Source organism: Poromitra crassiceps (genome assembly GCF_964638095.1).
Source record: "Poromitra crassiceps genome assembly, chromosome: 10".
Taxonomy (NCBI): domain Eukaryota; kingdom Metazoa; phylum Chordata; class Actinopteri; order Beryciformes; family Melamphaidae; genus Poromitra; species Poromitra crassiceps.
Window position 1 is genome coordinate 52,049,863 of NC_139631.1, and position 14,247 is coordinate 52,064,109.

Genomic DNA, 14,247 nt, shown 5'->3' on the forward strand with positions numbered 1-14,247 from the left:
CACTGGCGACACATACCATCTTAAATTAAATGAAGACATACAGGACGGAAGTCAAAACTCCACGTCTGACATGACGGTCTGATGAAAACAAAAGAGACGTCCTGCCCCCCCCCGTTACCCCCTGAAGGGGCGTCACCGAGGCTCTATTCACACTGCAGGACTTCATGCTCATTTGCCCTTTCCTAAGTCCCGCCTCTTTTCACTCTGTATGGTTACTTCGGTGTGTTTGGTGTTTCCATTATAATATCATTTCCTACCCTTGTATCCACTCTAGAAATTTTGCGCACAAATAGCGCGGATTTCTATCCGCGGCACGGTTCCACAAGAACACCATCCTATTATATATCTATATATATATATTTTGGGGAAAGCTATTTTCAATTCCCGAATAACCAGAACCGGATTTCAACATGCCCCACGAAGCTAATTCATCAATTATTATTTGGAGCGATGTTATCAGAATTTTCTCCAACTATGCCGACAGATTCTCATGCAAATCGAAAATATGTCTTGAGAGATTAACATTAGGCTAACTCCTCTTGATGTAGCTATAAATTAGCTAGCTAGTTAGCTAACATTTTGCTAAGATACACTTACTTAAGATGTGACTATATACTACAATGTAATGTGTCTGTGAAGATTGTGATACTGATGTAATATCATTTAGTAATGTTATCTTTCAACAGACGTGTCCTTGGTGAATAGAACAGGAAGAGGGAAAGTTCACCAGGTAGAGCGTAAAGGGGCGGGGCTTAGGAAAGGTCAATTGTGACGCAGTGCTCACATCTTTTTGTTTTAGATGACTGTTCATATCTGTTGTAGAATGTAACCCAGATCCGATCTGACACCAGTATGAAGTGACAGTGAAGTTAGAATGTAACCCAGATCCGATCTGACACCAGTATGAAGTGACAGTGAAGTTAGAATGTAACCCAGATCAGATCTGACACCAGTATGAAGTGACAGTGAAGTCGGCTGACAATAACAGATCACAACATCCGTTTTTGCTTCCACCATATCTCAGTTTGGGTATGAGCTTTATGAGGTATGAGCTTTAGGGTTTTGGCTGAATTTCTTTTGAAATACCAATCAAGTTGCTTTCTTTCCATTATTGTGTCTTGTTGTGCTCCATCTCCATGGTAACGCTGGTGTGCTGCTTACACCGATTACAAAACATAGATCTGTCACAGGTGAAAGAAAATACTCAGAATAGGAACACTTTCGGCTGCAGTGTGAACAGAGCTTACATATTTCCATTAAGCTACTCTCTCTCTCTCTCTCCATGGTTGCTATTTAACTTGAGATCAAACGCCAGCCTAGTTCCACCGTTCACCTGAAAATAATGTCATTTCAAAAATCAACAACCGATTATAAATAGGCTTTTGTCCCCTAAAGTGACTGTGGAGTCCCTCTCTGTCCCCACAGAGCAGAAAAACATCAGTCTTTCCCTCCCCAGCAGAACAGAGGGAGGCTGCTTAAAGCTTAGCTCGAGTCCTGAATCAGTGATGGGAGCCGTGTGGAGAGGACGTGTTTCCTCCAGGAGTCGGTCCTCTCTCCATCACTCCAGCTCGGCCTGCGCCACATCAGCTCCAGTGAGCCGACGCTCCTGAGATTGAGGGCCGGATGGTGCCCTTTGGAGAAGGCTTGGATCCAAACCAGGACATCTAAGAGGGGCAACAGAAACCAGTGACTGTGTTAAACATGCAACAAGACCAGTCAAGCTGAAGATTTACATCCATCTATTTAAAGAAACAAACACTTATTGGTGGTTGGGTTAGACCCATGCAAAAAGATAGTTAGTAAGATGAGTATGGCGCCTGGTGATGATGTCACACACTGACCTTATATTCCAGAGTTTGCTTCAGCATGTCCTCTTCCTCACGAGTGAAGTTCAACAACACAGACACAGCTCGTATCAGCTGGTACGCCTGAGAGCGAGGAGCAAGTAGAGTCAGTTTGGCACACATCAGATCAACAACACGCCATTTTGTAGTAGGCTCATAGGCCACGCCCCCTTTTAGGGGGAAACTCGCAATAGGAAAAAGACAGTACAAGAAGCCGAAAACACTTCAAAAACAATGTTTATTTTTATTTTTATTAATTTAGATATGCTGAAGAGTTGCTGTGTTGTTGTTTTCACTAACAATAAATAAAAAAACCTGATCTCCGATGTGGTTTTTTAATAGAGTAGGAGTGACAAACACTGTCGTCGTGCATATGGATGCATGTAACCTGCTGGAAACTCATCAGTGTAGATTGTTTTTGTTTACCTCTGCCTCTCTGGATGACATGAATTTGAGGACGACGTGTCTCAGATACTCGAAGTTGATCTCTCGTGAGTCGTTGAGGTCTGAGGTGTTGGTGACGGTGGTGTTGGAGGTGGCGGGGCTGGGGCAGGAGCCAGGCGGGGGCTCGGTCCAGACCCTCTCCTGCTTCTCCACTTGGCTCTCTGGCAGCTTCTCCTTGGCCTCGGCCTCCGGGTCGGGCTTCAACTTCTGCAAAGCATCAGTAGCACAGAGCAGGTCAAAACAGTTACAACAGACAATCAGCTGCCAATCAACCATCGATTATTTTATTTGTCCCCAGATACACTCATCAACCACAACAACAACAACAACAACAACAATTGCGCCCTGATATTGCTGTTTATCATACTTCAGACTACACCAAATACATAAGTGTATGTCTGAAGGCATTATTTGTTTCTGACTCTGGAAAAGTGGGAAAAACTGTAACATTTCTCCAAAACTACTTTTGATAAGTAATGTAATAACATATGTAATATTTTTCACTTATATTCACCGAGCCTCCCCTGAAAATGTTGGGATAATGTAGTTGGTTAAACAGATAGAGAAAGTGGTGTAGTCGCTCATCCCTACTAACCAGCTCCTTCTGCAGGGTCCTCTTCAGTTCTGCCAGTCTCTGTTGCAACTGCTTGATGGTCTGCAAAGCAACACACGACCAGTCAATAACACTTTTAGTTAGCGCTGGGATTTCTCCAGATTAACACTACATTTCCCATAAACCCTGTTGCTTCCTGTCCCCCCTCCCTGAAAATGATGAAGATGTTGGAAGTTATCTTTCCATCAGCCTTTCACTCCCTCCACTATCCCCCAAACCAAAGGTCCACCCTCCAGACTTTCACTCCCTCCACTATCCCCCAATCCAAAGGTCCACTCTCCAGACTTTCACTCCCTCCACTATCCCCCAATCCAAAGGTCCACCCTCCAGACTTTCACTCCCCCCACTATCCCCCAATCCAAAGGTCCACTCTCCAGACTTTCACTCCCTCCACTATCACCCAATCCAAAGGTCCACCCTCCAGACTTTCACTCCCTCCACTATCGGCCAATCCAAAGGTCCACTCTCCAGACTTTCACTCCCTCCACTATCCCCCAATCCAAAGGTCCACCCTCCAGACTTTCACTCCCTCCACTATCCCCCAATCCAAAGGTCCACTCTCCAGACTTTCACTCCCTCCACTATCACCCAATCCAAAGGTCCACCCTCCAGACTTTCACTCCCTCCACTATCGGCCAATCCAAAGGTCCACTCTCCAGACTTTCACTCCCTCCACTATCCCCCAATCCAAAGGTCCACCCTCCAGACTTTCACTCCCTCCACTATCGGCCAAACCAAAGGTCCACCCTCCAGACTTTCACTCCCTCCACTATCGCCTAGGGGTGTCACAATATATCGTCCCACGAAATTTCGCGATAGTAAAACGTCACGATATGTATCGTTGAGATGAAATCTCATATCGTGAAAAAAAAAATTTTTTTTTTTTTTTTTTTTTCCAAAAGTAGACAAAGAAACGTCTTTGTTTGTTGAAGTTCAATGTGTGGAAAGTAGTTCAGTTGAACAAGTCTCTGAAGAGACACATGAGAAGTTATACAGGAGAGAAACCATTCAATTGAGTTTCTGGCAAAACTGTTTACTTGACAGGAAAAACTGAAGATGCATAAAAAATAGACTAAGAAAAGTCTTGTTGTTTGAGTTTGAAGAAAAACTGAAGATGCATAATGAGAATTTATACTGCTGAGAAACCTTTTAGTTCAAAGTAAATCTAAGTGACGGTGTAACTCATTCTATTTCAAGATAAGCCTTATCTCCAATCTCATGTTTTTTCTAGTTGTTATTGTAATAACAATTTCCCACAACAGCATGTTTTGTATTTGTGCATTTCAAATAAAATACTACTTTTCCAGTCATATATTGTCATTATTCAAGTTAAAAAAAATATTGTTAAAATCGTATCGTATCGTATCGTTATCGTGAACCCAGTATCGTGATACGTATCGTATCGTGAACTGAGTGTATCGTGACACCCCTACTATCGCCCAATCCAAAGGTCCACCCTCCAGACTTTCACTCCCTCCACTATCGCCCAATCCAAAGGTCCACTCTCCAGACTTTCACTCCCTCCACTATCGGCCAAAATCACCATACAAACATCCCATTGACTTCCAGATGAGGGAACCAGGCGCAATATTTCCAGGTTGGCCTAAAATAATACGTCATTTCTGTGGTACTCTGTAGATCTCTGTGTACTCTGTAGATCTCTGTGTACTCTGTAGATCTCTGTGTACTCTGTAGATCTCTGTGTACTCTGTAGATCTCTGTGTACTCTGTAGATCTCTGTGTACTCTGGAGATCTCTGTGTACTCTGTAGATCTCTGTGTACTCTGTAGATCTCTGTGTACTCTGTAGATCTCTGTGTACTCTGGAGATCTCTGTGTACTCTGTAGATCTCTGTGTACTCTGTAGATCTCTGTGTACTCTGTAGATCTCTGTGTACTCTGTAGATCTCTGTGTACTCTGTAGATCTCTGTGTACTCTGTAGATCTCTGTGGTACTCTGTAGATCTCTGTGGTACTCTGTAGATCTCTGTGGTACTCTGTAGATCTCTGTGGTACTCTGTAGATCTCTGTGGTACTCTGTAGATCTCTGTGGTACTCTGTAGATCTCTGTGTACTCTGTAGATCTCTGTGGTACTCTGTAGATCTCTGTGGTACTCTGTAGATCTCTGTGGTACTCTGGAGGTCCCTGTGGTACTCTGTAGAGTTGGCTAACCTTGTTCTTGTCACTGAGCTGCTGCTCCAGGTCTTTGTTGACCCTCTGGATGTGGTCCAGGTCGTCCACCGTCACACTGCCGTTCTGCTCCTCCTCGCACACCTCTGGAGGCTGAAGCTGCTCCGTCAGGGTTTCCACCTCCACCTCCAGGTATGAAACCTGGACAACACACGCAAACGCACCCTGAAGTCAAGTGTCTGGACACTCTTGCTTTTCCCACCACAAATCCACAATGTGGAGGAGCAGGAGCAGATAGCTAACGCTTCTGTAGCATCCTCACACGCATGTGTGCAGACTGAGACTGTGTGTGTGTGTGTGTAGACTGAGACTGTGTGTGTGTGTGTGTAGACTGAGACTGTGTGTGTGTGTGTGTAGACTGAGACTGTGTGTGTGTGTGTGTGTGCAGACTGAGACTGTGTGTGTGTGTGTGTGTAGACTGAGACTGTGTGTGTGTGTGTGCAGACTGAGACTGTGTGTGTGTGTGTGCAGACTGAGACTGTGTGTGTGTGTGTGTGTGTGTGCAGACTGAGACTGTGTGTGTTGTGACCCACCCTGGCCTGGCAGCGGTCCAGCTGTGTGTGTGTGCAGACTGAGACTGTGTGTGTGTGTGTGTGTGTAGACTGAGACTGTGTGTGTGTGTGTGTGTAGACTGAGACTGTGTGTGTGTGTGTAGACTGAGACTGTGTGTGTGTGTGTGGACTGAGACTGTGTGTGTTGTGACCCACCCTGGCCTGGCAGTGGTCCAGCTGTGTGTGTGTGTAGACTGAGACTGTGTGTGTGTAGACTTAGACTGTGTGTGTGTGTGTAGACTGAGACTGTGTGTGTTGTGACCCACCCTGGCCTGGCAGCGGTCCAGCTGTGTGTGGGTGTAGACTGAGACTGTGTGTGTTGTGACCCACCCTGGCCTGGCAGCGGTCCAGCTGTGTGTGTGTGTGTGTGTGTGCAGACTGAGACTGTGTGTGTGTGTGTGTGTTGTGACCCACCCTGGCCTGGCAGCAGTCCAGCTTTGTGTGTGTGTAGACTGAGACTGTGTGTGTTGTGACCCACCCTGGCCTGGCAGCGGTCCAGCTGCTGTGTCTGTGTGTGTGTGCAGACTGAGACTGTGTGTGTGTGTGTTGTGACCATTGATAGTACATATAGATCTGGATAAAGTCAGTGTGACGTCACCCATTGGGTTTTGATAGCAGAAAATGAGGCTTGAATCTCCCGCTTCCTGCTCATCGTTGATTGGTTGAATGGATTAACTTTACACGGAAGTACGGGGAGAGAGGGCTGTTAAAACACTAGTAGAAGAAGAAGGAGGAGGAGGGGGCGGCTGCCCCTAGCGGCTGCCGGGGGAGTTTCCGAATTTGTCTCACAGGCTTGAACGACTGCCATCTTGTTGTTCGCTTCTGTTTGCTAGCTTGCTCGCTGGCTGGCTGGTTGCAGTGGTGAAATGGTCCAGGACAACAAATATAATAACTTTTAGTCCGAAGGTATGGGCGAGTAGGAGTCCAGCCAGCCGACCACCGTCTTGTCCGGGGCCTGGCCAAGAGACCATGGTGTGGTGTGATCCTGGTGCATTGTGCCTGGTGTGAGTCTCCAGCCTGCTAGCTGCTGCTAAGCCTCCACAAGGTAAACTGCTATTATACTTATCTCTGGGCAAACTCTAAAATGTATAACTGAGGTGGATTTGGTCGCGCACTTGGTGCTCTGCTATGTTGGACTCGTTGGACTGTTTGAGTGATGCTCATGTTTGTAAGCTAACGCTAGCTCGATTAGCATCGTGTGCTAACGTGTGAGCACCGTTATAGCCTACTTTAACTGAAATTTGGTGGCGTTATGTTATAGTAATTAATATAACACGGTGTCGTTTGTTTCTTCAAGGGATGGCCGTCGGAGTACCATGGTGGAGCAGGAACAGCACAACACAACAGAGGCACATTGTCCCTTGGTCAAATTATTTGTGAAAATGAATGCTACGTTTTGATTCCCATGTGCATATTACTGTGAGAATATTGCTGATCATCAGTTGTTCAACCTAAGATATTGCAATAACATAAGCTAAATGCTGACAGATTTGAGACTTTTGATATATTTACTTTGAACCATTTGGTATGTATCTGCCAGTGTGTTTTTGTCAATAAACATTGCCAACAAAGAACCTTGTTGTGTAGGCTATGTGCTAATTAAATCATGTACCCGAATGTACCGCAAATCTCATAGAACAAGCCCATTATAGTTGTCTGGTCAGAGCAGGCAGGTTGTTAATAAGATGTGATATAAAGATATTTGATGTCGAGTGAACCAGCTTCGACCAAATGACCAGGAAGAAGAATGAAGATGGAGAACCAACCGACTGCTTCAAATCAACGAATGATTTATATTTATTGAAATATGGTTAGCTGTAACAATTCGACATAAACAAAGGCTACACCATGCAACATATATTTTGATATCATTCAAACTTAAAGAATGGTTAATTTTCCACCATGGTAGGCTGTACTGCTGTGAAATGGTTACCTATATTTGTATCAAGTGTTGCTTGGTAGATTATCTATATATGCCTAATTTACCAGTAGACATATTAGTGCAAGACCTTAGGCTATGTTGAGTTCTATCGATCTGATAAAGTATGTTTTAAAATAAGGATAACAAATTGCTGAGCTTGGCGGATGCCTCAAGACAAGTATGTATCATTTTTAAATGTCCAATACCATACAGAAAAGCAAATTGAACAAACGACCAACAGCATTCATGTCTGCAAAAACTTGTGATGTTATGTCACGTTGACATATAACCTTATGACGCTTACTGTATAACATGGACAGACCATTTAACGTTAGGCTACTTTACATACCGTTAGATAACGTTAAATGGTCCGCCATGTTATGAGCGTCACGTTACATGTATGCCATCTATACAGTTACGTGTGTCTACTAACATTATTAAAATATCATAAAGTAGCGCTATTTTCTGATAATTTGCTAAAGTATGACTTGCTATCTGCTAGCCATACTAGCCTTGTTTTGCTAGGTTTTCTTATTCGTGTACTTTCCGCAGACTAGATGCCTTTGCGGCACATTGCTGCCTCTAACGGGCGGAAGTATTACTGTTTCCCAATATCCAAAGTATATCGCCTATTTTCCTCGGAATGGGGCTATAATTAAAAAAACTGGGGCCTTGAGAGCATGAAAAATACTTGAAATTGTTTTTTCAGACCATAAACTCATTTGTAAAGTGTTTATTTAAGACAGAGACCGAGAGAGAAGTTGGCTCGTTTCACATAGAGTTGAATGGACGTTCAGGGATGATGTTACACAAGCTGCGCCCCCCACTGGCCATTTGAGAGTATGGCAACTTCCGCATTGGCCTCAAAAAGAGACTGGCTGTAATGGGGACTGGTTGTGACCCACCCTGGCCTGGCAGTGGTCCAGCTGTGTGTGTGTGTGTGTGTGTGTGTGTGTGTGTGTGTGTAGACTGAGACTGTGTGTGTGTGTGTGTGCAGACTGAGACTGTGTGTGTGTGCGTGTGTGTTGTGACCCACCCTGGCCTGGCAGAGGTCCAGCTGTGTGTGTGTGTGTGTGTAGACTGAGACTGTGTGTGTGTGTGTGTGTGTGTGTGTGTGTGTGTGTGCAGACTGAGACTGTGTGTGTGTGCGTGTGTGTTGTGACCCACCCTGGCCTGGCAGCGGTCCAGCTGCTGTGTCTGTGTGAGCAGCTCGTCTCTCAGGCTGCTCAGCTCCAGCTCGCTCTGCTCCACCTGGGCTCGCCGCTGCTCCGCCTCCTGCTGGCCAAGCTGCAGCTCTGCAACACACACACACACACACACACACACACACACACACACACACACACACACACACACACACACACACTATGCCAAGGGAAGACGGCACATGGTTCCAACCAAATGGATCTCTGAAGGCCAACAGCAACATAATTTCTATGTGTGTGTGAGTGAGAGAGAGAGAGAAAGAGTGTGTACTGTGTACCGTTGCGGAGTGTTTTGATGTCCTCCTCTCTCTGTGCTAGCTGCTCAGTGAGGTTGGCCAGAGCCTGCTGTGTGGTCTGAAGAGATGTGCTCAACTCCCCCACCTGACAGCAAGCACAGGGAAACACTTTTCACCTGACAGCGAGCAGCACAGGGAAACACGTCTCAGTCAACAGGGCTGTCAAAATTGGTCAAGGATGGCTTAGGACTCTAGCTCAGAGATGATGATAGAGAGGGCCACAAAAACATGTCCTCACAACCAGAGGGCCAGATTGTGACCGTGCACCTCCACCTCCACCAGTAGCCTACTGTAACACCATCACTCCCAATTATAGATACTGATTTGATTAAAAGCACTGGTAATCAAAGTTTATTATACCAACATTTATATTTTTCATATTCAAATTTAGTAATTATTCCATTCAGACGACACCAGAAACTTTGCTCTAGCTTTAAAACAGCCAGCTACAGCAATCTGATGGGGTACATCCTGTGTGTATGTGTGTGTTTGCCTACACACCTGTGTGTGTTGGTGGGTATGTGTGTGTTTGCCTACACACCTGTGTGTGTTGGTGGGTATGTGTGTGTTTGCCTACACACCTGTGTGTGTTGGTGGTTATGTGTGTGTTTGCCTACACACCTGTGTGTGTTGGTGGGTATGTGTGTGTTTGCCTACACACCTGTGTGTGTTGGTGGGTATGTGTATGTGTTTGCCTACACACCTGTGTGTGTTGGTGGGTATGTGTGTGTTTGCCTACACACCTGTGTGTGTTGGTGGGTATGTGTGTGTTTGCCTACACACCTGTGTCTGCAGCTCCTCCTTCTGTCGCCTGCTTTCCTCCAGAGCTTTGGCGATTTCCACGCTCACAGTCTGCCGGCTGCTCAGCTCCGTCTGAGGCAACAACACAACCAGATGGATGAAGACCACACATACACTCAACAGTTACACGCAGAAGAAGGCTTTGACCACACATACACTCAACAGTTACACGCAGAGGAAGAAGGCTTTGGCCATTTTCAAATCTGTTTTCCTGCACCGAGAGCTCTGCACTTTATTCCAGCACTTCCGTGTCCAGAATGACGCCGTTCTGGACACGGAAGTCAACAGATGCTGCTCGAGGGTGGCTATTATTATTTATTTTTCTTGTTTCTGTATGCGGACATCCACAGAGAATCACATCGAGAGCCTTGACGAGCGTTAATGACCCATACCAGCTGGTGGGGGTGGACTTTCTGTAGGCAGTCAAACTTGGATTACTCGATGCAGAAAACATATACTGAAGGTAAGCACTGTCCATCTGCTTCATATCACCGAGATTATAATGATACGAAGCGGGTTGAAAATCCTTTAAACATGAGAAATGTGGCACTTTCTAAAGAACAACAGGTCTATTTTTTTTTAATAATTTTTATTACAAAGAATACTTTTCCATTTAAATCTCCGGAAAAGCAGAAATAAAATGGTCAAATCATATTTGAGTGACTTTTTGTGAGTTGATCTAAATGGAACTGATTAATGGGCAAATTACATCTCATCTCGATCGCAGGCCCCTGAATTGAATCAAATCTAAATCCAATAGTGGCAGACTTTGCTATATCAGTATTGCTGTCCAAAGAATTGATATAGTATGGTGGTATGGTGATGAAACTTGTGATTCCATATCATGAGAGAGAATGTCATGTGTTGTTCTGACCCTGGCCTGGTCCAGCTCCTTGGCCTGTTGGTCCAGCTCCTTGGCCTGTTGTGTCAGAGTGGAGTCGGCCTCGTCCCTCTGCTGCTCCAGATCACGCTGCCCATGCAGGAGGAGGAAACATCAGAGAAGAGACAATTATGTCAAGTGGTTCCACACTCAAAATGATCCTCAAGGTCTCTCTCCATTGCAATCATTCTTATAGAAAAGGGAGTACCGTAAATTCCGCACTATAAGCCGCACCGGAGTATAAGCCGCACCTGCAAAGTTGACTGTTTTTTACATATATAAGCCGCACCGGACTATAAGCCGCGGGTGTTTTAATGGTATTTTTTTTTTTTTTTTTTTTTTTTATTGTGTTTTAATGTTTAATTACCATATGTAAGGGTTCATGCACAGAGGGGATTGTCGGGAAAGAGATGGCTGTTTGAGGAAGCTCCCATTTATTAACATTTCAACAAAACAACATAACACAACACCACCTGTGTTGTGTTATGTTATGTTATGTTATGTTGTTAAAAGAGGGCAAGAGAGGAAATTAAAACAGAAGTGGATTTATAGTTAGAAAGAGTGCTAAAAAAGAGAGATTTTTTTTTTTTTTTTTGAAAAAATCCATAGATAAGCCGCACCGTTATATAAGCCGCAGGGGCCAAAAAAGGCCAAAAAACGGGAAAAAAGCCGCGGCTTATAGTCCGGAATTTACGGTAAGTGGGTTTGGTTACACTCGGGCAATTGGGATGTCACTGATGATGTCACAATGTTTATGGCATCATCAGTGATGTCACTCGATCGCTCGATGATGTCATCAGTGATGGTAAGTGGGCTCTGTCTGCGATTTTGGTCCGCGATTTTGAGCAATTGTGATGTCACTGATGATGTCACAATGTCTGGTCACTCCAGCAATTGTGATGTCATCAGTGAGTGATGTAATCAGTGATGCGAAGCTGAGCAATTGTGCACTGCGCATGCCTGTAGAGCAGGTGAGGCCACGCAGTAGCCGAGCTGCGCGAGAGGCCACGCCGAGCTGTGTATGTGAGCTGCAGGGCCAGCTCGGCGAGCTGCGGGGAGGGCGAGCCCATACAGCGGGCGACCCTAGGAATCGAGCGTGCGGAGCGCGCGAGATGCCTAGTCAAATAAATGCACCATAATTAACTCATTGAGTGCCAGCCACTTTTGGAGAACGGACGCTCCCAGTGCCAGAGTTTTCAGAGCGTTTTCAGTGATTTCTCGAGGCCCACAGAATATTGTGTGATATTACTATGTAAACACCGAACATGCACAAAGAACGAGCTGGCTCTATTGTATCATCAGCAAAAAAAGTTTATTGATACCATTTTCCGTTCTTTAGTTATGAGCCGGAGAAGATAGGTCGTTTTGAGCAAATACAGGCGTTTCAAATTATTAGCTGAGATATTCCGCCTTTTGTGAAATGAAGCATTTCAAGCACATCACTGACTCTGAAGCTAATATTTTCTGATGTAGTGACGTGGTGTAGTTGTGTGATGCCCTGCGTGCCTCACCCCCCTCTCCCCCCCTCCCCCCCTCAGCTGCAAACTCCTCCCCACACTAACACACAGCTAACACGCACCCACTCTATTTTCGGAGCGCTCCGTTTTTGTTCCCAGCGCGACACGGAAATGCCAAACCGGACTGCAGGGAAAGGTTTGGCCCTTCGGCGTCGGGTGCTGCCTTTCTGGCGGCTAATCGTGTGGATAAACTATGCAGACAGACAGACAGAGGGGGGCTCAGTTGTGGGAGCGGATTGACTGCTGTTCGCAATCGCAGCCAACATCAGCTGCAGACAGAGCAATCTATATGGCTCTGGCTGCAGCATGCATCGGTTTCTCTTTGATCACAGCTTTTTCCAGCTGTTTTCCGGACCTTTCTCTAATCTGGAGAGCACTGTCGCCACCTAATGAGTCCGTAAAATAGGTTATACACCTTCAATAGCTCCCATATTTGTACAGGAGATGCCTGAGGCTTTGATCCACGTCCCACCGCCAAAAAACGCATTTGACGTCGATCGACGTCCTTGGCACTCTACGTCACTGGCACTCAATGAGTTAAGGAGTTAAAAATGATGATGTGGATTGCTGAAGACAGAAGCAGGTGCTCTCCATTCCAAAGATAGTTCTGGAGCATCCTGGACTTACAGGTGGGTAAGGAACATCACCATCTGCTCTCTCTATCTACTTGTTTAATAGAGGCAAAAATAGGATCAGATACACATTTTTGTCCTGTAGGGAAACTTGTCTTGGCACCAAACCACTGCATCACACACAACACATTTATCACAACATCACAATGCAGATGCACGCGGAATGCAAAAACAAATTCTGCAAAGAGGTACAGACGGAGAATAATGCATAGTATAATAAAGTCTAAATAAATGCAAAACACAACTTACCAGCCTGGCTTGCAGCGTCTGTCTCTCTGTCTGTAAGGCAGCGATGCTTTCCTCCAGCCGGCTGGTCTTCTCCTGACTCTGCTGCTGTAGTAAACACACCTGCTGATCCAGGAAGGCCTTTTCTGCACTCCACTCCGCCTGCTGGAGAGAACACAGAAGCACATCATCAAACACACATTACATCATCACCTTATAGAACCATTTCTTTTCCTTTGAGAACGCATCTTTTTGGGACCTACCAGTTTCTGCTCTGGGGCAGTGTAGGAAATTAAAAAATATATATTTTGGGGCACAACTTCTGCCCCCACTGTCCAAAAAACTGGGGGCATTTAAACAAAATTTGGGGCACTTAAAAAAAGTAACATTGCCAATTGTGCCTGAAGGAACCTCTGACCAAGGTACCGCTGAACCCGGGCCTTTGACCGCTACACGACCCAGACGCCCCGCCCCCTTTGAGTGAATTCTCAGTAGACATCCTAAACACAGTTGAATACACGAGAGGCCTGATTGATAATCCATACTAGGGATGCACCGATATGAAAATTTTGGCCGATGCCGATAACCGATATTAACATTGCTGTTATGGCCGATAACCGATATTTACCGATGTCGATATGATCTGTATAAAACCACATTTTTATGATCATCACATTTTGTACATACTGAAAAACACATGTTAACACTGAATTTGAAAAAGTTATGCATTTATTTATTTGCAAAGCCTTTGGAAAAGCCCATAAATCATAGATTTACTGCATTATTTCATATCAATGTGAAGAATTTGGCTGATAATGATAACCGATATTAACATTGCAACATCTGACCGATACCGATATGACCGATATGTTAAAAAATCGGCCGATACTGGCCGATACCGATATGATTGCCGATATATCGTGCATCCCTAATCCATACTCACCAGTTTGTCCGTGTGCTGCTGTCTGTCTGTGATCTGCTGCTCAGCACTCCTCAGCCTCTCACTGCTGTCTAGGACTTGCCCCTCCAGGCCAGCGATCTGTAACAGCAAAAATATTAAATATTAAAATAATATAAGCGCACTTCCACACTGTGAGCAAGACCATGAACAAGTCCATTTATTTCCCA

General features: G+C 45.1%; 1 protein-coding gene across 2 annotated transcripts in view; it reads right to left on the bottom strand.

Annotated features, from left to right (window-relative positions):
• golga1 (golgin A1) overlaps nucleotides 1-14,247 on the bottom strand; it is a 30,063-nt gene continuing 15,816 nt past the window's right edge. For both annotated transcript variants that reach the window (XM_083643960.1, XM_083643959.1), the window contains 11 exons: nucleotides 14,063-14,158; nucleotides 13,144-13,284; nucleotides 10,740-10,835; nucleotides 9,848-9,937; nucleotides 9,047-9,149; nucleotides 8,731-8,858; nucleotides 5,074-5,232; nucleotides 2,884-2,943; nucleotides 2,271-2,495; nucleotides 1,842-1,928; nucleotides 1-1,664 (listed from right to left, as the gene is read on the bottom strand). In XM_083643960.1, the coding sequence (XP_083500086.1) occupies nucleotides 1,584-1,664; nucleotides 1,842-1,928; nucleotides 2,271-2,495; nucleotides 2,884-2,943; nucleotides 5,074-5,232; nucleotides 8,731-8,858; nucleotides 9,047-9,149; nucleotides 9,848-9,937; nucleotides 10,740-10,835; nucleotides 13,144-13,284; nucleotides 14,063-14,158 (1,266 nt within the window). In that variant the 3' untranslated portion in view covers nucleotides 1-1,583. The remainder of the gene's footprint in view (nucleotides 1,665-1,841; nucleotides 1,929-2,270; nucleotides 2,496-2,883; nucleotides 2,944-5,073; nucleotides 5,233-8,730; nucleotides 8,859-9,046; nucleotides 9,150-9,847; nucleotides 9,938-10,739; nucleotides 10,836-13,143; nucleotides 13,285-14,062; nucleotides 14,159-14,247) is intronic.